The following is a 22298-nucleotide window of genomic DNA, read 5'->3' on the forward strand; positions in this document are numbered from 1 at the left end:
TAATAGTTTCAATCTGTTATATTATTAGCCTCTATTGGGCTGCTACCTTTCCCAGGGATCATCACACTCAGCTATTGCAACTTGCACAATAGAAGATTTGTCTTGGCTGCACCTTCGTATTTCAAACCAGGATTGGAAGCCAGGTATCTTGTGCTGAAGGTCAAGACTCATGTCTAGGAACAAATATCAAAAGAAATGAAATAACACAACAGTCAAAACCCGGTTGAAATACATTTTATTCAGGTGAATAAATAATTATGTATGTGCGAATGATCAGCAACCACGACGTTTGTAAACAGAATCATTCAAAATTGGTGCTTTAGTGTATTTAAATTAATGCCCATGAACAAGTACATCACATAAAAACACAGCTTAAGTTTTCATTTGTACAGCAAATGAAAACTGCATTGAGAATGTTTACAGTACAGACCTCTGTGACTTTCATTTCATTCATTCAGCAGCGAATTGTAGAGTATTGATTCCATATGTTTCTGAGAAAACTCAAAAAGCTATCAGTATATTTATATTCAGTTAAATAGTTTTTTTTTGACAAAACTATTTATATTCTGAACTGAAGAATCAAAAAAACTGAGGAAAAAGTGAAAATGATCTCAACGAAGATTTTGTTGTCTCATAACTTCAATTACTTCAGAACCTTTTGTGATACAACTGAGGAGGCGTGGGTTTTCTTTTAAGAGCCAAACAGGATTTTCTGAAAATGCCACTAACTTAAAAACTTCAATATCAAAAAGAGGCTCCAGATCAACTTGATCTTTTTTGTTTGGTAAATCAGCTTTTTCCATAGAGGGAAGTCATCTGGACTCGTTTCATTCCTCTGTTTAACATAAAATTCAATCACGATTAAAGGAACTGTACATTTAAAAGATTTAAAAAGTGCATTATGTCAAGTAAATACAAAGCATGCAGCTTTGTACAATAAAAATGGTACAGAGTAGGTTCATGCAAGTTTATCCACAAGTGGATGAACTCACATTCAGTGACACACAACCTTCAAATCCCCCCAAAGTGGAGGCAGCTTGGTCAATTGCTCTTCAGTAGGAACAGTTGCAGACTATTATGTATGAGATGGCAGGAAATTGAACTTCTTACTTTTTAAGGTAAATCAAGCAGATTATGCTCAGCATAAAGTTCCTCTGTAATCTTATACACCTCAGAGATGAGGGGCACAGCCTCCCCCAGCATGGACACAACTTGCTCCGGGGGCCCCACGTTCATCACTTCGAAAAAAGTGGGACGCCCGGGGAGCACAAGGAACGCCATGCCCGCCGCCTTTCGGACCACCCAAGGGTGGTGCTGAGCGAGGGACTCGTTGTAGGCTTCAGCGCACAAGGCGGACGTCTTGCTGTCCTCGGTGCTGACGCGGAGGCGTTCCAGGAAGAGCTCCAGCCACCTCAGTGCTCGGTGGAGCCTCAGCAGAGTGCGGCAGCCCGAATCTGGGTGCGGTCCCCTCTTGGTCAGATCCACCAGTCCGTTGTCCAGCTCGTATTTGACCATGGACTGCAGGGTGGAATACTGCGAGCCGTTCTCACCGTTCAAGAGGGCCACCAGGATCTGGATCTTGGTGACAGCATCCTTAGAAATAAATCCAAAGACACTTCCCAAGCTGTTCAGAAACCTGTAAAAGGAAGAAACACACATGGGATTTGGTCGCGGTCTTTATTGTGCAAACACTTTTTTCCTTTTTGGAAGCTTTTCCTTTGCTTTCAACTGCGTTAGGATGCATATTTTTTCGTGTCCTCTGTGCTCTTTTATTCATTTTATACACACCCCTGTGCCAGAGGCATTTTAAGAGCAATCAAAAAATTAAGTTTACCTAAAACAACAGAAATGCAAATCGGTTACACTGTAGAGCCCAAGATGATTTCCTCCTTTGTTTTCTACTCCCATTCATTCATTCATTTTCCTTGCCGCTCAGGGTTGCGGTGGCCTGGAGCCAATCCCAGCTTCATATGGGCTAGAGCAGGTTACACCCTGGCCAGTTCAACAATCTGTCGCAGACAGACAACCATGCAGGCTCACATTCCCCTTAGGGCAATTCAGGGTCACCAATTAACCTGCCATGCATGTTTTTGGGCTGTGGGAGGAAGCAGGAGTACCTGGAGCGAACCCTCGTACACACGGGGAGAACATGCAAACTACATACAGAAAGCCCCCAAGCTCCTGCCGGAATTTGAACCCACGAACTTATTACTGTGTTTTAAAATCACTACACCACTAATGCTAATGCTCCGACTCAACTCAACTCAGTGTTGTATTACGTCTACTGTCACTCCGAAAACAGTGTTTTCCTCAGTGAATGAAACAAAAGGCATCCAGAAAAATAATAATAATGAAGAGTTGATAAAGTCACATTTTGTGAGACAATCTGACAGGATGGTTTATGACAGTGTGCTACATGCTGGTCACCTCTGGACTAGATGCTGGATTGGTAAGCCTGGGAGCAGCTGAAGTCAGAGTATTGCAGCACCTTCAGTTCATGTGAAGAGCACTCGGTTCACCATCTGCTCAGTTGCTCATTGCACGAAACAGATCTATAGGAACCTCCTCTGGAGGAACAGTTTTCATTTCAGAACAAACCTGCACCTCAAAACCACCACCTGGAGGCTGCATGGATCATACAAGAACAATACTAGACAGGCTGCTGCCAGCTGGCATGCTAACTCACCCAGATCTACAGCGTAACATGTAAACATCAGGCTGTTGTTTCAGGTAATTAACCTATTTACAACAATGCAAAATTTTAAATTACATTACACACTGCAGCTTTTACGTGTTTAAGGCAGCTTGCACATATTTTGTCCTGGATCATCACACACCTGAAAGGGTACTTTGTTTTACACCTTGGAAAATGAAATAACAGGAGCAGTCATGTCATGTCTTATCTGGCAGCTTGTAAAGCAGGAAGGAAACTGAAGAACACAGCAACTGAAACTGGAGAGTGTTCAACCGGAGACAACATCTCATATGGTTTAATTTCAAAAGCTGTTCAGAATCTCAGCAAAAGAAGTGACAACTAACATTACAACATCTTCATTCATACCTGTGAAGTTGATCATTTCACAGCGGCTTTAGTACTTCATAAGGGCTTGACCAAACACTCACAAAGTAATGCAATTGAAAACAGGTAAATCCAGCTCCACCTACAGCAACATCAGTGCCACGTCTAATTATATCCAACCAGGGTGTCTGTCCAACATGTGGTACGTGGACCTAAACAGGCCTGCAGATTATAAACCAAAAAAAAGAGAGAGGGGATTTTTCCATTTAATTAAAGAAATTATAATCATTGACATGGACAGATAATTCCCTAATAATAACACTGAACCACACAACTTAACAGACAATTGTCAGTGAAAACCACAAACTGAAAACTGAATAAATCTCACGGTCTGAGGAACTACAGGTTTTTCCCAACATGAGTCTGAAGAGAAGCAAAGAGGATTTCACAGTGCACCTTCTTAAAGGACAACTGTTATACCATACCATGCGTTTTGTTAGAAATACAAGAAATGTGCCAGAAATCAAATAAAGCAGTCTGTAGCCCCCGAAGTAAGATGAGTTTTCAATCTAAAGCACCTCTTTCAGAGACTTGTTGTTTTACTTCACGTTTTAGAAAACTCTGACAAAAAATATTGGTCTGTTTTTCCAAGGATGGGCCTCTGGTGTATAAAACAGGATTTTTTTTTTTTGTTTACATATTTAGCATTCCAGGCATTGTGGAACACAAACTCATGAGAACATTAAGAACTAAATTCACTTACTTTACAAGGCCTCTCCAGCCAGCGACGTAGTGCTCCAGGTAGACCTCCTTCTCTGGAGACAGACACAGCCTGTACGTGTCGAGCACCTCCTGCAAGCAGAACTTCTGCTCGTCTGCAGCTTCGGAACCAGCCATGCTTTATTATTCTACGACGAAGAGCTGCCGACCGAGGAAAACGGGGAACAAATGAATGAGAAAACACATTTATCGGTCAAAACTGAGCTGGAGAACTCTGCACGATTAGATTCAGACGTAAAGAAGTAAATCACGGACGCCGTACCTGAGAGGAAAGTTAGAAGTCAAAGAAAAATGAAGCATTTCTGTTTTCCGACCCCTTGATGTGACGGACGGCTGCTTCCTGTTGTAATCCGCCTCTACTGCGCAGACTCACGCCGGACATACCGGAAGTGCTTTCAAAATAAATGTTTATTATTATCTTCCCTATATTTTATTTGTATATAACCGAGTCAGAAGAAGCCCATGCAATGATAAAAATCACAAAATCAATGAAAGAAGTAACGTACTGAGCATCTTAAATTCACTCAGACTCAGAATTAGAACTTATTTTTCCTTAAATAATTTAACCACGGATTACCAACATGCATACAGGAAAGGCCACTCCACAGCAACTGCCCTAGCTCAGATGGCAGATGATTGGTTAATGGATATAGAACAAAAGAAATTAGTAGGAGCAGTTATGCTGGACTTTACAGCTGCTTTTGATATTATTGACCATGAAATATTGATTAAAAAGTTAGAATGTTATGGGTTTTCACAGTCACCAATATTATGGTTGGAAAGTTATTTAACAAATAGAAAACAACAGGTTTTTTTCAATGGCAGTTACTCTGATGAGAGGGAGGTCAGCTGTGGAGTGCCTCAAGGGAGCTGTTTGGGGCCGTTATTATATACAATCTATACAAATTATTTACCACTAGTACTAGATAAGGCTACTGTATCAATGTATGCAGATGACTCTACAATCTGGTTGTCGGCACCTAAATGCTCAGAGCTAAATACGTCCCTACAGCAGGAAGTGCAATCTGTGGTGGAATGGATAAGGAAAAATAAGTTGATACTTAATGTATTGAAGACAAACAGTATTATATTTGGTACAACATATACTTTACAAGAACAGCCTGAATTGAATCTTTTTATAAATAATATGCCTGTAAAACAAGTACAAGAAACAAAATTACTTGGTGTTGTGTTAGATAATAGATTATCATGGACGAGACATATTGATAAGATGGTATCCAAGATGGGAAGTGCTGTTTCTGTTGTGAAAAGGTGTGCAGCTTTCATGTCACTAAGTGTAATTAAACTAGTCTTGCAATCTCTAGTATTATCAGTTCTGGACTACTGTCCAGTAATTTGGTCTAGTACGTCACAAGAAAATATAAAAAAGTTGCAAATTGTACAAAATAGAGCAGCAAGAATAGCTTTGCATTGTGGTTACAGAACAAATATCATAGCTATGCACAAGTGTTTGGACTGGTTATTGGTAAAGGAAAGATTATTGTATTCGTTACTGGTTTTCTTTAGAAACATTTTAATCACAAAAAAACCATCAATCTTGTATAAAAATGTATATTTTAGTTCAGCTAGACATAGCTATGCAACTAGACATGCTACCAGAGGAAATTTTACATTACCTAAATCAAAAACAAATACAGTTAAACGAATGGTTATGTATAGAGCTATGCAAGAATGGAATAAACTACCAGAAAATATTGCACAAGAAAACAGCAAAATAATTTTCAAGAAGTTGGTCAAAAAACATCTGTGTATAATAGAGACTTAATATGGGTCAACTGGAATTACAAATATTACTTAAAATTGCACCTTTGCAACAGAAATGGTTCCTGGCATAAACAGTAAATGAATGGGTGACTGTCAAATCTGATTTGAATTTTAATTGTTACATCAGGGTTTTTGCTTCAAGGGTGTTTACGTGTAAGATGGAAGGGCAAAAGAGATTTGAGTTTTTGTGTGACCAATGTGCATAATATGTGTGGATCTACATAGATATGATATGTGAATGTGGTGTATCTCTACTGACCTAGGAGCGGTCTTGTATTGTTTGTTTGTTGTTATGTTATGTATTTGTTTGTGTTTTTGTTTTTGGAATTTGTATATGGATTGTTTTGTAGATAATGTGGCTGCTTTGACACATTGTGAAGATGTTGTATGGACCCCAGGAAGAATAGCTTTGGCACTGCCATGCTAATGGGGATCCAAATAAATCAAATCAAATCAAATCAAAAGACGTGTAGATGATCACAACGCACAATTATCTACACAGTTCATGAGTAAATGTACCCATATCAAAATCATGATATGGGTACATTTAATTAAATAAACAGCACAGCAGTCAAAAGCCGGTTGAAATACATTTTATTGAGTTGAATAAGTAACTACGTATGTGTGAATGATCAGCAACCATGAAGTTTGCAAACAGAAAAATCCAAAATCAGCGTTTTTGTGGATTTAAATTATTGCCCATGAACAAGTCATATCAAATAATCATAGCCTGAGTTTCGACTTATAGAGAAAATCAAAATCGTTGAGCAGTAATTTCTGAAAAGAAGTTAAGCACTTCAATATCTGGAAACGAAGAGGTTCCAGATCAACTTGATCTTCTTTGTTTTGTAAATCTGTTTTTTTCTAGAGAGGAATGACAAAAGGACTTATTTTATTCCTATGTTCAACATAAAAACTCATTCACTTTTAAAGGAACTGTATGTTTAAAAGATATTCAAAAAGTGCAAATAAATTAAGTAAATACAAAGCATGCAGATTTCTATACTAAAAAAGGCACAGAGTAGGTTCTGATAAAGTGGATGAATTTGCAAACAGTGATACACAACCTTCAAATCCCCCCAAAGTGGAGGCAGCTGGGTCAATAGCTCTTCAGTAGGAACAGTTGCAAGCAATTTATTTTGCATGAGATGGCAGGAAATCGAACTTCTTACTTTTTAAGGTAAATCATGCAGATTATGCTCAGCATAAAGTTCCTCTGTAATCTTATACACCTCAGAGATGAGGGGCACAGCCTCCCCCAGCATGGACACAACCTGCTCCGGCGGCCCCACGTTCATCACTTCGAAAAAAGTGGGACGCCCGGGAAGCACAAGGAACGCCAGACACGCCACTTTTTGGACTGCATAAAGGTGGTGCTGAGCCAGGGACTCGTTGTAGGCTTCGGTGCACATGACAGACGTCTTGCTGTCCTCGGTGCTGACGCGCAGGCGTTCCAGGAAGAGCTCCAGGAACCTCAGTGCACGGTGGAGCCTCAGCAGAGTGCGGCAGCCCGACTCTGGGTGCGGCCCCCTCGTGGTCAGATCCACCAGTTCGTTGTCCAGCTCGTACTTGACCATGGACTGCAGGGTGGAATACTGCGAGCCGTTCTCACCGTTCAAGAAGGTCACCAGGGTCTGGATCTTGGTGAGAGCCTCCACAGCAATAAATCCAAAGACACTTCCCAAGCTGTTGAGAAACCTGTAAAAGGAATAGACACACATGGGATTTGGTCTACAGCTACATTACAGTGTGGTGGATTCAGTATGGCCCTGCTGTGTATTCCTGCAAATCACAACAGTTCAGTTCACATGAGCGTTTTGCTTTGGAAGAGTTATGGTGTATGAGCTGCAGTAATTCATTAGTGTCACAGATTCTCCCAGAGCAAACAGAGAATAAAATCCTCAGTCCTACTCATCACTCTCATCTTTAAGGTGCAGACTTTTTTCCTGTTTGGCTGCTTTTATTGACTTTTCCTTTGCTTTCAACTGATTTGAGCTGCATATTTTAGTGAACACTTTAACAATCAATGACTAGGATCATTCAAAACAAAGGTAAAAGTAAGACAACTGTTGCATTAGAAAAAATGCTGTTAAAAAGCACACAACTCAGTTGTTGCAAGTTTCTTAAATGCAGTACTTTTAAAAGTCAAAAATCTGAGACCAGCTACATTTAAAATACTATTTATCTGGTTTCTGTGAACGTGTTGCATCTGAGAGCTTCAGATGATTTCCCTCCTTTGTTTCCTATCTCCATTCATATGGAATTTTTTTTGTTCAGGTATTTCTGAAGTGATTTTTCATCAGAATACACTCCAAGAACTGCAGACATGAAATCCATTTGATTCAGCTACAATATCACTGACAGAAAATTCTGAAGATATTACGATAATTAGGATTTTTCCCCCAGGTTACACAAATGTTTTTTTAAATTGTCCATTTTGTCGTCATCCCAGTTTTTGTTAGGGTTTTTTTGTACTAAATACTTAACTTCAAAGACTTTACTTACTTGGTAACTAATTATGAACTGATTTTCTTTTGAGCACAGCCTGATTTGATATCGAGTGGACCAGACCAGTGAAATCAAAACATCAGAAAAACATCTGTGATTCTTTATCTGTTCATCTAATATATGTGATCCTAGTGCGGCACCCTCAGTTCATGTCAGCACAAAGTGGATGGAGCTGACGAAGGAGTTCACCCTGAGTGAAGAGCACATGGTTCACCATCTGCTCAGTTGCCCTTTGCACGACACAGATCTATAGGAACCTTCCCTAGAGGAACGGCTTTCATTTCAGAACATACACGTTTCTTCTTCAACTCAAACTTACAGCTGAACCATCCCCTGGAGACTGCATGGATCATACAAGAACAATACTGGAGAGGCTGCTGCCAGCTGGCATGCTAACTTCAGTACAAACATCTGAAGAATATCACATTAATGTGAAAAATGCATTACACACTGCAACTTTTAAAGGTTTAAGGCAGCTTGCACATATTTACATCACACACCCGAAATTGTACTTGTTTTTACACCTTGGCAATTGAGTTATAATTTAAAAGTGGGTTATCATTTCCGATATTGTGGGAATTAAAGTTCAACTCTAAGGTCATGAGATTACTGCACGGTGCAATTGTCTGAATTTCCAACCGCAGTGAAACCATCAACTTCCCCTTGTAAGAGTCTGCTGACTGACAGAAAGTCCTCTGCTTCCTGATTGGATAGTCTCGTTTGTCGCTGTCCAATCAGGTAGAGGAGTCAAGACACTGTAAAAACGCACAACCGCAACTTCCTGAGACCAGCACGTAGTTTTTATTGCTTCGCAACTCAAAACAGGATCTTTGCAGCGGAACTTCTATTTCTTTTCACCCAGGCAATTTCTTTTTCCTTTTCTTTCTTTTTTTTTTTTTTTTTACAATCATGGGAATCCTTTTCTACACATTCACAAAGTTGAATTTTCCGTGCAGATATTTTTCACAGCATGGCAAAACTTGATCTACAAACTCTGAAATTATCTGCAAACATTCATTTCCAGATGCAAAGCATTCATATCATTATATTGAGCCCATACATCTGTTGTTGTTGTTGCTGTTTTTTTAATTGACGTTTTAGAAAACCCTGATAAATGATGAAAAAAAAGATGAAAAAAAAACAATTTTAAAAAATCAAACAATATTTAGAAGGATAAACCTCTGACTAATAAAATCGTTTTTTTTTTTTTTTTTTTTTTTTTATATATATATATATTTAAACACAAACATACGGGAAAATTCTGAGTCAAAATAAATTTTAAATTCACTTACTTTACAAGCGCACGCCATCCAGCGATGTAGTGCTCCAGATAGACCTCCTTCTCTGGAGACAGACACAGCCTGTAAGCGTCGACCACCTCCTGCAAGCAGAACTTCTCCTCTGCAGCTTCGGAACCGGCCATGATTTATTCTACGATGAAGAGCTGCAGACCGAAAAAAAAACAGAACAAATGGATGAGAAAATGTAATTTATTTATCAGCCAAAACTAAACTGGAGAACTTTGCACAATGAGGTTCAGACGTAATAAATAACGGACGCCGCACCTGCGAGGGAAGTTAGAAGTGAAAGAAAAATGAAGCATTTCTGGTATCCGACCCTTTTATATGTGTCTGACCGCTCCTTTAGCTTCCGCCATTCAAGGGGAAAATTAAGGGGGAGATAGTTTCACATTTAATTTTATACTATTTATCCATCTTCTGTACTACCTAGGCTATTAATGTCAAACCACGTTTAACAATTTAATTGACACAAAAACTTTGCCAGACAAGCAATATTGAATATCTACAACCTTTATTATATTTGTCAAAATGAAAAAAAAAAAAAACATATTTCAAACTCAAACTTTATTTATTTTATTTAACAGTAATCCTCTTAACTAACACATTGAAGGAAGTCCAGAACAAAAGCTACTGTACCTAGATTTCTCAAATCTGGACAAGATTATTCTAGACATGATCAACTTTCATTAAAACACCGTTTCTGATTTATGAAACGTTTTTGGGATTCGTGAAAATGGAAAAACGAGCACATGTGGGACATTTTGGACCATTTCTGGACCAAGTCCACACGGAACCCCGCGCTTCTCAGATTATTCTACAGATGACAAGCATTCATTGGAACACCGTCTAATTTAATATTCATTAAAACACGTTATGATGTTTATGGCCTCTACTGCGCAGACTCAAACCGGACATACCGAAAGTACTTCCAAAATAACTGTTTTTCTTCCTTCATTTTCAGGGCTGCCTAATTGGCTCGCTAATTCATTCAAGATTTGCAGAAATAATATATTTAAGACCTTAAATTTAACGTTGTGTTCTACATGCAATTACAATTACAGAAAAAGTAGTTTATCACATATTTACTTTTCTTCTGGAGACCAAGACCGGAAATTAGCCATTAGCGGCTAGCTTGACTGCTAACTCCGAATCAGGCGCATGTCTCATAAGTTACACGAAATAAATCTTTATAGCAGATTAGATATTTTTGGACGTGCAGTTTTAGCTCCGCTGCTGTGGTCTCCCGCCTCCCGAATGAGGAAACATGCCTGAAATCAAAGTAACGCCGCTCGGTAAGTCTCGAGTCGTGCATGCTGCTGAGCTAGTTCCGTCAACAGGACTCCTTCACTGCAGCTAACTGTTTGATAAAAAGCCAGAGTGATGGATTGTAATAAAGTATCTGTTTACTTGTCGTAGTCTAAAGCTGAACGTTGCCCCCTCTGTGTAGTTACTCTCTGTTTGATTTGGTTAAACTACTATCTTTGTTGGGTGACTGTTTCATTGTTTACAATAGTACAGCATTATAATGTGTCATCATAAACTCAAAACATTAAAATCATTCTAAAAACCGTTAACTGCATTATGCCAAAGCTGTTCTTAACAGTAGTTTCTTTCAACCCTTTCATTTATCTATATCATTATTATCTAGAGATTTTTTCCCAAAGTAACTGTTGATTGTGGGAGAGATTATTGTAGGCACAATAGAGCTATTTGTCTCTTTTGGTTTTTGAAAGAGATATTGATTTGTTAGTTAACAGATCTTTATATACAAAGAGAAAAAATATAGTTTATACTACAATTATAAGGCATCTTTGAGTAAATCTATAGTATGTCAAAGCTGAGATAAGTATCCTCTTTTTTGCAGTTCAAAATAAGTTCACAATACTAAAGTAATTGTGGTTTTTAACTCTCTGTCAATCTGTCTTTCCTCTGTAAGGAGCTGGTCAGGATGTTGGCCGTAGCTGCATCCTTGTGTCCATCGGAGGCAAAAACATCATGCTGGACTGCGGGATGCACATGGGATACAATGATGATGTGAGTGAAGCCTCTCCAAATAATAAAACGCATGACATCTCCTAAGAGTCAACTCACTGTTTATATGGTTCCTTCGTGTTTCTTTGTGGCTGTCAGTATAGCATGTGCTGTTGATTCACCTCTTTTACATTTGTTTTTATCTGTAGTTATGTTGTATCTCTTTGAGTCCATTTGTGTCTGTCTGGACATATATAGTTAATTTATGTTATTAGCAGGAAACAAAGAGTCATATGGCAAATGTGCTTAAATGTAGTATGAAAAATAAATTGTAGCTCCTGAACCATATTTCATTGAGATTACAAGCTTCTTTGATTCCTTTCTGTACCTTGACAGCAGCACAGTGGCACTGCAGGAGGCAGCACTGTTGCATACTTATTGTCATGTGAATTCTGTGAACTGGGAAGTGGGACTTTTATAACCTCATAGAGTCTCGGTTCCCATTAATGCACAACCGAATGTTTTATTCAGAGTTTATCATCAGAGTCGGAGTCAGGGGAACTAATTGTGCTCCAAATTCATTGTGATGCAGAGGACATTGATCCCAAAATATGCAGCTGATGTTTGCAAGAACTGCTTTATCTTGAATAGGAATTAAAGGATCTGTTTTTTTTTTTTTTTTGTACAACGTGAATATTGAGAGTGATCTAAAAGTATACTTTTTTTTTTAAGTGTTGAAAATATTGATTTCGGCTCTGTGCCTAAAGGGCATCTTTAATAACTTCTTACACTATCCTGGACACCCTACAGTGAGTCTTCTGTTGTAGAAGAAGACAGCATTTAGTCATAGTCTCACTTTCTAAAACCATCCCATCTTGTCATTCCAGAGACGCTTCCCAGACTTCTCCTACATAACTCAGAATGGACGTCTGACGGACTTCTTGGACTGCGTTATCATCAGGTTTGCTGTGTTATGTTTCTTCTGCTTCAGTAGTAACTTCACCTGTTCTTAAAATATCAAAAATGGGCATGTAAAACGAGTGATTAGCAGCCCACACCCCGTACCCTGAATCTGTTGGTTTTAAGGTTAATAGGTGGTGAGCATGTCATGTAAACCATGTTCAAAGTAGATTTGAAATGTAGCTAATCTGTTATCACTGTATTTTTGAATACTTTTTAATATGTAAAACTTAAAAATCCATGCATTCCTATTCATTAAGCTTGTATTATTTTCTCTATATTCGAAGACATAGGCATCATATATAATTCCATAGAAGTGTCCAGTCATAATTTGGGTCTCTGGTCGTGCCAATGAGTATCAAAGTAGTTAATTCCTGATTGACAACATACATTTAATAACTCACTTTTTTTACTGCCCCACATTTCTCTCTTCTCAGCCATTTCCACTTGGACCACTGCGGCGCCTTGCCCTACATGAGTGAGATGGTGGGCTATGATGGACCCATTTACATGACCCATCCCACCAAGGCCATCTGTCCCATCCTGCTGGAAGATTTCCGCAAAATCACCGTCGACAAAAAGGGAGAAACCAACTTCTTCACCTCGCAGATGATCAAGGACTGCATGAAGAAAGTGGTTCCTTTGAACCTCCACCAAACTGTGCAGGTGCACATCAGTTTTTTTTAGGGTCCAGATATCCTTTTAAGAATCGTCAGTGCACCAGCTGCTTCGCCTCTTTTGATGGTAAATGAAGGTGTTCCTGTTGTGCTGCTGGCAGGTGGATGATGAGCTGGAGATCAAGGCGTACTATGCAGGCCATGTCCTGGGAGCTGCCATGGTGCACATCAAAGTGGGATCCGAGTCTGTGGTTTACACCGTGAGTCGAAAGAAACCTTCTTTGTGTCGGTCGGCTGTCGTACAAACAGCAGTCGCAATAAAGAGTGTTTTCATTCTAGGGCGACTACAACATGACGCCAGACAGGCATTTAGGGTAAGCGGTCTTCACGTCATTAAGTGCTAATAGGCATCAAAATGCTGGTAAAGTTGCGGTTAACTTCTTTGTCAGTCCTGGTTGTGTGATCCCTCTTGCTGGCGTTGTGTGCTTGTAGTGCGGCGTGGATCGATAAATGCCGTCCAGACATCCTCATCTCAGAGTCGACTTACGCCACAACCATCCGCGACTCGAAGAGGTGCCGAGAGAGGGACTTTCTGAAGAAAGTGCACGAATCAATAGAAAGAGGTGGAAAGGTACATTAATCAACCAGTAGGAGGGGATTTCTTCATTAATATTTTGCTTTATTTTATAGGGTTTTCTAACGTCTCGCTTTTCATAAACTTTTTAGGTTCTCATTCCGGTCTTCGCCCTCGGACGAGCACAGGAACTCTGCATCCTGTTGGAAACGTTTTGGTAGACTTCCTTTTTTTTTTCCGAGCCAGTATTTCTGAAAGTTAGAGATTAAAGAGTAAACCTGGTGATGTGTGTGATGACTGCATGCTTCCTGCCTCTCCGTGATATCACATGTTTGCAGCTTGTAATTGTTGGCATTCAACTTTGACAAAAACAAAAAGACAAAAAAAACCAGTCCCTCCAGGCAAATGTGACGCTGCAATTTCAACAACTAATTTGAATTCCACCAATCTCTGTGAATCCTGCATGACCTTACAATTTTGCCAAGTTGCAGTGATCCAACAGAATTGCAAGATTATGCAAAATTCGTGGAGATTGGTTGAATTTTAATGAATTATTGAAATTACAGCTTCTTATTTTTCTGGAGGGACTAAAAAAAAATCCTTTTCGAGAAGAGTAATTGCTTCTGATTAACAACACAAGAAAGGGCACATACAGTGTTGGCCTTGACAATTCCTCCAAATAGCCGCGCTCATTTTATTAGGCTTGATAGACTAATTGTGGTTTATTAACGTTTTAATCGGGTCATGGAAGAGACATTCTAATTCCTCCTCTAACCACACAGGGAGCGAATGAACCTGAAGGCCCCAATCTACTTCTCCACCGGCCTGACAGAGAAGGCTAATCATTACTACAAGCTTTTCATAACCTGGACCAACCAGAAGATTAGAAAAACCTTTGTACAGAGAAATATGTTTGAATTCAAGCACATCAAGGCCTTTGATCGCTCATACGCTGATAATCCTGGACCTATGGTAAGACTTATTTTTCACCCCAGAGTACATGTTTTCGATGAGTTCGTTATGAGAAAATGTGGACTCTTTCAGGTGGTGTTTGCCACGCCGGGTATGCTGCACGCCGGCCAGTCTTTGCAAATATTCAAGAAATGGGCCGGCAATGAGAAGAACATGGTGAGTCACGGCAGCAAACGATCCAGCATTTCATTTTCACAACTCCTGAAGCTGTGAATGTGCAATCTTTTTTTAAAGGTAATCATGCCTGGATATTGCGTGCAAGGAACAATCGGTCATAAGATCCTTAATGGGCAGAGAAAACTGGAGATGGAAGGAAGAGCCACGGTAAAGTTCCTATTTCATTTACTCTCATATGATCTATTAGTAATTTCCTTCAGCTCAGCCGATAAAGACACATATTTTATTCATTTCACTGCATTTCTTTTATGATCCGTTTGCCTCTTTCTTCATGATGACGTGCAAATCGATATCCCTTAATAACAGCTTATTAAATATGAATATGAGGGAAGTCATTCGCTTAGCTTAGAGATGGGAAACAGAGGGAAAGGCATCCAGTTCATCTCTGTCTGAAACCCTCCAACACCACAAAAACTTGTGTTGTGTGAGGTGAGTATTTGTTAAGTTGCCACGAAAGCATACAGTAAAGGACATTGACTTTTTTTCCTTTTTCTTTCTTTATTCTTGAGAGGAAAGAAGACCTAAAGGCTTGAATAAAGACATCCCCATCACCATAACAAACCATTTAAGCATCAAGTAGAGCAAAGTGAAAAAAGGAAATGTACCAGATGAAAATATACCGGCTAATGCGATTGTTGCAGCTGGACGTGAAGCTGCAGGTGGAGTACATGTCCTTCAGCGCGCACGCGGACGCTAAGGGCATCATGCAGCTCATCCGGATGGCGGAGCCCCGCAACATGCTGCTGGTGCACGGCGAGGCGGCGAAAATGGAGTTCCTCAAGGGCAAAATCGAGCAGGAGTTCAGTAAGTGCTGTCAGAGTCGCTCACATTCATAACACTGTCGAGGCGGAGGGGGGGTAAAGAATTTCCAGCTCTCTTAATGCTCCCTTTTTGAAAATGTCAGGTATAGACTGTTACATGCCAGCCAACGGAGAAACGGCCACCGTGACCACAAACCCCAGCGTGCCCGTGGATATTTCACTCAATCTGCTGAAGCGGGAGATGTCTCTCGGAGGTATTTTATCTATTGTGGTATCGATAGTTTTGGTAAACGGTGCCTACATAAGTTTCACTGTACGTTTCTGCTTGCTGGACTGACATTTGGATTGTTTTTCTGGTTTGATTGAAGTGGTTTTTTTTTCGAGTTTGGTTTACAGTGTTGGTGCAGCCTTCGCACTGTATCGGCCTAGATTAGTTATCACGATGGGAAATCTCATGTGGAACGGCGTGTTGACTGAAGTTTACAAGAAATGTCATGAAAATCAACCCCGATATTTTCAGACGGTTTGTGGCGGGGTTACCGGAGGCAGACAGGTTAGAAAACTGGACCAGACTAACGGTTTAAAGCACTTTGAGTCCTTGAACGCCACAATAAATAAAAAACACTTACCGTGTACTTTCAGCCATTGTGCATTTCCCCTCCGCCAGGAGCCTGTAATCACGGCTCTGAGGCTGCCGCGGCTCTCAGGCCTTTCTGCAGAGGCTCCCTGCAGGGCTGATGAAATTACATGTGGAAAAAACCCCACAGATTTCTATTTTCTTTTTAAGTTTGTTGCACAGTGGGCAATCTTTTAAAGTTAAAGGTGAAGCGTGAACCCTGGATAAAGAAAAAAGTGAGTTTTGGACACCGGCTCTGTGGATAAGTCCGAGAAAAATTGAAGATTTTATTCAATATATAGACTGAACTTTGCCTTATCTTAAAGGTTTGAATGGTTTTGCTGTTTTATGTCGTGACTTGAGGGCAGAAATGACAATATTAATATTAAATATATTTAAAAGCTCATCGTATGTTGGTGTAATGTCAGAAATAAGATAAAACTTTAAGTATAATGAAATAGACAAACTGAGATGTCCAACTCAAGACATTAAAACAATACATGTAGTGAATACAAGGAAAAACAATTCAGCAGTCTTTTATTTTCTATTGAATAAAATGCTTTTATTTCTTTGTGCTCTTGTCAAACTTTGACTGGAAAAGCGCCTCTCGGAACAAGAACATTAATTTGTTTTGCTGTCTATCATCACTACTGTACAATATTGTTTATTTATTGATGTGCAACTGTGTGTTGTTGAAGGGCCTCTTCCCGATCCGAAGAAACCTCGCACCATGCACGGGACCCTCATCATGAAAGAAAATGTAAGTTCATGGGGTTTTTTTTCGGTATGTTTGAAACCAACCAAATCAATGAATCTCATTCGTCCCCCGGACGTCTCCGTGAGCGCAGAGCCTGAAGCTGGTGTCGTCGGAGCAGGCCCTGAAGGAGCTGGGCCTCAACGAGCATCAGCTGCGCTTCACGTGCCGCGTGGCGCTCCAGGACCCGCACAGCGACCCCGACACACTCCACAGGATCTACACACACCTGAAGAGGTGAGAGGTGGAGGAAGGTCGCAGGAGATTCATCCGCTGCTCATTTGCATTATTTTACAATTACTTTTCTCCCTCCGCTACTTCTACACTCATAACTGTTTTCTTCAAATTTTAATATGCATCAGTGGAAGCGTAGTATCTGTATTGGTTTTAGCAACGAAAGAAGCAGGGAAGGTTTCAAAGGTTGATCAGTTGTGATAAAAGGAGATCCAGATAGAGAGCATGTCCTCGTCCGCAGCATCATCCCTGATGCTCCACAGCGCTTCAGTATCTGGACTGTGCAGCATCAATTACCGAAATCAGATGAAGAAAGCTATAACTTCATGCCCGTCTGCTTATTAGTCAATAAGCAGACGGTTTTATCTGCTGTGTTCTCAGAGGCCTGAGAGCCAGATGATAATCATTCCACGCTAATCACTACAGTCACTGAGCTCTATCTCTCTTCTTTACATCAACATTATGTTTCTGTCGAGTCCGACCCAACAATTTATCGATAAGATCCACTCACCCAGAGGGAGGGGGGCTGCAGGAGACGGACGGAGCGTTATTTTACCTAAGCACAAAGAAAAACATCGAAACAAAAACAATATGGTCTGTCTCTGTGCCGCAGTGTGTTAAAAGGTTACGCCGTCCAGCATCTCCCGGACGGCACCGTCATGGTGGAGTCCATCGTCATCAAAGTCTCCTCCTCCGCCGAGGACCCCAACACCAAAGTCCTGCTGCTTTCCTGGAGTTATCAGGTAGAAATCAGAGCCGTCTTTCATCAGTGGAGCTGGTTGTACCCGTAAAATCATCTGCTGTTTTGGTTTCGTTCAGATCTTCATTGTACTGCATGAGATAGGGTGGCAAATTTTAAGATTTTATTTCAGAGTAATTAGGAGACCAGCTTTCTTTTCTTTTTTCTTTTTTTTTTTATGTACCTGTATGACCAAATGAAACGAAGCAGAATCACAGAAAAAGCACAGGAAAGTGACAGGGTAAATATAATAACACTACTTCCTGTCCTCAATACTTAGAACCGCTAAATGCTGGTAAGAGCACAGGAGTGAAAGTCGTTCTGACCGCAGCGCTGAGGGGGGATGCCATTTATACAGTCATGCAGGCAGTTTCTGATCAGCGCTTCAGCCGTGATGAGTGAGAGGACTGTAGTGTAGGTGGACAGTGCGAGACGAGGGGGTCGGAAAGCATGAAGAAGATTGAAAAAAAAAAAAAAAAGCAGAAGGTGGGGAAACCCGCTTGTTAAACTCGGAGCAGTGGAGGCAGAGAGGTTTCTGTGGCTTTATGTGTTTTAGAACAATGAAAACAGAAATTTAAATGTTAAAGCGTGCCTCATTGTCGTTTTTTTGAATGGCATTAATCAGACTCTCAGCGAGGTTTCAAACCTGGTGACTCTGATCTGAAAAGCGTCTGATTTCAAAATTCAACTCAGGTATAGGTAGCCACTGAAATGCAGCTTTGTAAATGATTGACATGTTTCTGTTTTAGTAATATTTTTTCCCTCCTGGCAGGATGAAGACCTCGGGAGCTTCCTGTCGTCACTGTTGAAAAAGGGGCTTCCGTCTGGATTGTGCTAAAATGGACTTTTCCTTCAAAAACTTGTAAATTTACATTGAAATTTTCTTTCAAAGTATATTTTCAGGCTCCAAACTCCCTCCCAGTGGACACCACTGCCAGTGCTCCCACTCAGTGTTTCTGGCAGTCTTCACATGTTGAATGTTCCCTGTCCCTCATCCTGATTGGTCTCTTTCAAGAAAAACAAAGAACCGACACTGGAGATCTTTTTTGATATACAGCGTTAATTTGAATAAATATTTTTACAAAAAAGCTTCATTTTTGCAGTAGCTGGAGCCAGTGCTATTTTTCTACATTTATTTGTCGTGGGCAGAAGCATCTTTGTTGCAGCAGTTTCATCCAGATATCTGTACTTTATTGTATTTCTGACAAGATTTTACATTTGAACACATATCTGTCCATTCTTCTCTTCTTACTATTCTTAACCTCTTCGGAAATGACTCAGAGCTATATTCACACTGAAGCTGCAACTGGTGATAAATTAAGGAGTAGTCTACTTTAACAGTGGTTGGACTTCAGCCACTTCCTGTTAGAAACTGAAACTCTTAAATAAAACTTTTTTTTTTTCCAATATATTCTATTTTCAATTTTTTGCAATTACACACAAAACACTGATTGCTGGTCACAGGTGTTCACCCTCTCTCCAGCGGCTTCCCTGAGGTCTGCGTCACGACCTGCCCTCCACCGCCGAGCTCTCACCACACCCCACCGCCACAAATGCCGAAAACAGTCACCCCTTTCACTGCTGCTGATCAAACGGCGAGTCGTTTTCTCTGCTGGAGGAAAATATCAGTAAATCTGATTCTGATGGAATCAGAACACAGAACCCCTCAGCCTCACCTTCAGAGGTGTACGGAATTTTGATTTGTATTTGTCGGTGCACTATGAAGTTTACATGAATTGAATCATTTTATAAATATGAGGAAACTTGAAAGGTTACACATTAAAGTGCAACACCCCAAGCATTCTATAACTACAGTAATTTACTTCCACCCCTGTCAACAGAGTTGTGTTTGTCTATTTCTGTTTATTTTCTCTTGATGTCTTATGTTTGTGTATTTGAACAGAATTTGTCAGCAATCCGGTTAATTACTGGAATGATATACTCTATAGACGGCCGTGAGTAGGAGGTACATTCACGCTTTGGTTTCCTGCCACTCACTCACACACACACACACACACACACACACACACCTGCACGCACAAACAGGAAACAATGATGGTGAAGCAGAGAGCAGCATGGTTTGTTTCAGCTTCAGTCTGAGAGGAGCGGCACGGCAAACACAACTTCATCGCGTGTTTTCATCGTGCTGTGGAGCGTTTCGCTAACAGGATCAAACCAAGGGGGATCCGCAAGCAACCCGGTGAGTTATTTTTGCTCAGACAATGAAGAAATAAATTGCTGAATAAATATGTAAAGCATAACAATGTGAATGGAATTTCAATCAATAAAAACTGTAGAAGTAAGATGAAATGTACTGACAAAAAAAATGCTTTTAGGTTTCTGTTAAGAGTCTCTTCCTTCTTTCACATCACTTTTTAAGTAGTTTTAGCCAGCACAAAGGAAAAAGCTCTGATCTCCACAAAATACGTTTATTGGAGCGCATTACGAAGATTTTAAAACCGAAAGAAATCAACTGTTACAGGCATCAAACAGTCAAGTTCAGGTTTGTGGAAAAAGCGTGAAATGGAAACATATCTCTTCCTACAGCCGTCCTCCGCTGAGACTCAAACCCACGCGTTCTCTGATTCGCAGTCTTCCAGGATGAACGTGACACACGGCAACTGCAGCGACCCGTCAGAAGAGTACCAGTACTACTTCTTCCCCACCGTCTACGTCGTCGCCCTGCTGGTGGGCCTGCCGGGGAACCTGGCCGCCCTCTACGTCTTCACCTTCAGGATCACGCCCCGCACGGCGTTCAGCGTCTACATCCGGAACCTGGCGCTGGCCGACGTCATCATCCTCTGCGTCCTGCCCTTCCGGATCCACTACCACCTCAACGGGAACGACTGGGTGTTCGCCGGCGTCACGTGCAGCGTCACGGGGATCCTGTTCTTCGCCAACATCTACCTGAGCATCTGCTTCATGACCTGCATCTGCGTGGACCGCTACATGGCCACGGTGCACCCGCACACCTACCTGAGGCTCAGGAGCCCCTGGTGCTCCCTGCTCGTGTCGGCGGCGCTCTGGTGCACGGCCGCCGTCGCCATCCTGGTCTTTATCCTCATGGGGCCCCTGGAAACGGAAGTGGACAGGCACGGCCGCCGCAGGTGCTTCGAGAACTTTGCCAAGAAGGAGTGGAAGAAGCGTCTGGGCCAGTACAGCATCATGGGCCTGTTCTTCTGCTCCCTGCTGCCGTCCGTCATCATCCTGGTGTGCTACCCGCTGGCGGCGCGCCGCATCGCCATGATCCGGACCAGAGCGGCCCAGAAGGCCGTGAGGGTCATCTACACCATCCTGGCCATCACGGTGCTCTGCTTCCTGCCCAACCACGTCGTCTACCTGCTGCAAGTCCTCCGGCGGAAGGACGTCATCCAGGACTGCTCGTCCGCCGCCAACGCCATCCACGTCGCCCGGCGGGTGACCATGGCCCTCGTCGTCCTCAACACGTGTCTGGACCCCGTGCTGTACTTCGTCACCACCAGCCACTGCGACTGGAAGAAAGTGAAGACGACGTGGATATGGGGAATGGTCACCAGGAGACGAGACGTTTATACAATTACAGTGAGATGAGGAGAAAGACAACACACACACAGACTCGAAATGTTGTAAACATCACTGTTTATATATTTCATTATCAGTTGATGAGGTGGCAACTCTTTGGACGTTCCCATTCATTTACCAACAAACTGTTCAACGTCTGAAACACTGCTGGTAGAAACTGCAGAAGCCTTTGTGGTGCGGAAAAAAATGAAAGAAAGAGAAAGAGCAGCTTTTTAGATGAACAAGTCATAAAAACACAAAGACAATAACTTCATATATACCTCTTCAGTTGCATTGCAGGTATCATTTTCACCTGATATCCTGCATTCTGACCCAGATCACATTAGGAACTCTGAGGTATTTGGATCAAAACCTGCTTTCAGTTCCCAGAGTCAGAAACAAACAGCTAGAAGCTGATTTTAGTTTTTATACAACAAATATTTAGAACGAATTACCACAAAAAGTGCAGGAGCGCTCAACACTGGGTTCAAAAACTAAAGTTTACTGTGCGTTCATTCTGGTGCTGTGTTTCTTTAACTCTTCTATTGCATTTACTTTTTGTTCAGTTTCATTCCTGTTTTTGTTTTTAATCATTCTTTTATGTTTGTTATCTTAAAGCACTTTTTATTGCCTTGTTGCTGAAATGACACAAATAAAGTGGCCTTGGATTTAATAACTGTTTGAGACTCCTTCGCGAACAAAAGCTTCTGATTAGACCTGCTCAGCACTCAGGGTGTAATCTGGACCACTGCTTTTCTCTAAGAATGTTTTGCACTCGTCCATACTTTGAGGACGTCTGACCTGAAGGATTTTCCTGAGGTCACTCCGCTGTATCTCGATTTATGTAAAAAAAAAAAAAAAAAAAAAATACAATATATGTATTTGTGTTGTGTGTGTTGATTTCAGAACTTTTTCATTCTTACTTACTACATTTACTGTTGTGGAATTTTTGGTGAATCAGAGCCAAAGATGACGAGTCAAGGTGTTGAC

General features: G+C 41.0%; 4 protein-coding genes across 6 annotated transcripts; 2 read left to right on the top strand and 2 right to left on the bottom strand.

The window, feature by feature from the left end:
* Window positions 1-224: 224 nt before the first annotated feature.
* On the bottom strand, window positions 225-4154 carry LOC115408350 (ceramide-1-phosphate transfer protein-like). Its single transcript, XM_030119057.1, has 3 exons — window positions 4062-4154; window positions 3783-3940; window positions 225-1636 (listed from the first exon to the last, which is right to left on the bottom strand). Exons 2-3 carry the CDS (start codon window positions 3914-3916, stop codon window positions 1114-1116), a joined length of 657 nt encoding a protein of 218 aa, XP_029974917.1. The 5' UTR covers window positions 3917-3940; window positions 4062-4154; the 3' UTR covers window positions 225-1113.
* Window positions 4155-6167: 2013 nt separating this feature from the next.
* LOC115408351 (ceramide-1-phosphate transfer protein-like) lies at window positions 6168-9676 on the bottom strand. The gene is made up of 3 exons (XM_030119058.1): window positions 9658-9676; window positions 9385-9536; window positions 6168-7282 (listed from the first exon to the last, which is right to left on the bottom strand). Exons 2-3 carry the CDS (start codon window positions 9513-9515, stop codon window positions 6760-6762), a joined length of 654 nt encoding a protein of 217 aa, XP_029974918.1. The 5' UTR covers window positions 9516-9536; window positions 9658-9676; the 3' UTR covers window positions 6168-6759.
* A 639-nt stretch (window positions 9677-10315) lies between these two features.
* ints11 (integrator complex subunit 11) lies at window positions 10316-19177 on the top strand. The gene is made up of 17 exons (XM_030119056.1): window positions 10316-10685; window positions 11330-11427; window positions 12252-12325; window positions 12762-12990; window positions 13103-13201; window positions 13281-13315; window positions 13434-13572; window positions 13668-13732; window positions 14298-14487; window positions 14560-14643; window positions 14722-14811; window positions 15306-15468; window positions 15569-15679; window positions 16740-16801; window positions 16890-17032; window positions 17643-17772; window positions 18541-19177. Exons 1-17 carry the CDS (start codon window positions 10658-10660, stop codon window positions 18604-18606), a joined length of 1806 nt encoding a protein of 601 aa, XP_029974916.1. The 5' UTR covers window positions 10316-10657; the 3' UTR covers window positions 18607-19177.
* Window positions 19178-19826: 649 nt separating this feature from the next.
* On the top strand, window positions 19827-22027 carry LOC115408358 (lysophosphatidic acid receptor 6). 3 transcript variants are annotated; one of them, XM_030119070.1, is made up of 2 exons: window positions 19827-19968; window positions 20316-22027. In XM_030119070.1, exon 2 carries the CDS (start codon window positions 20370-20372, stop codon window positions 21336-21338), a length of 969 nt encoding a protein of 322 aa, XP_029974930.1. In that variant the 5' UTR covers window positions 19827-19968; window positions 20316-20369; the 3' UTR covers window positions 21339-22027. The 3 variants fall into 3 exon arrangements, with proteins under 3 accessions (XP_029974930.1, XP_029974929.1, XP_029974931.1); XM_030119069.1 differs by having other exon boundaries at window positions 20361-22027; XM_030119071.1 differs by lacking the exon at window positions 19827-19968 and adding an exon at window positions 19989-20271 and having other exon boundaries at window positions 20361-22027.
* Window positions 22028-22298: the final 271 nt, after the last annotated feature.

This window comes from Salarias fasciatus, chromosome 20, assembly GCF_902148845.1.
Source record: "Salarias fasciatus chromosome 20, fSalaFa1.1, whole genome shotgun sequence".
NCBI lineage: Eukaryota > Metazoa > Chordata > Actinopteri > Blenniiformes > Blenniidae > Salarias > Salarias fasciatus.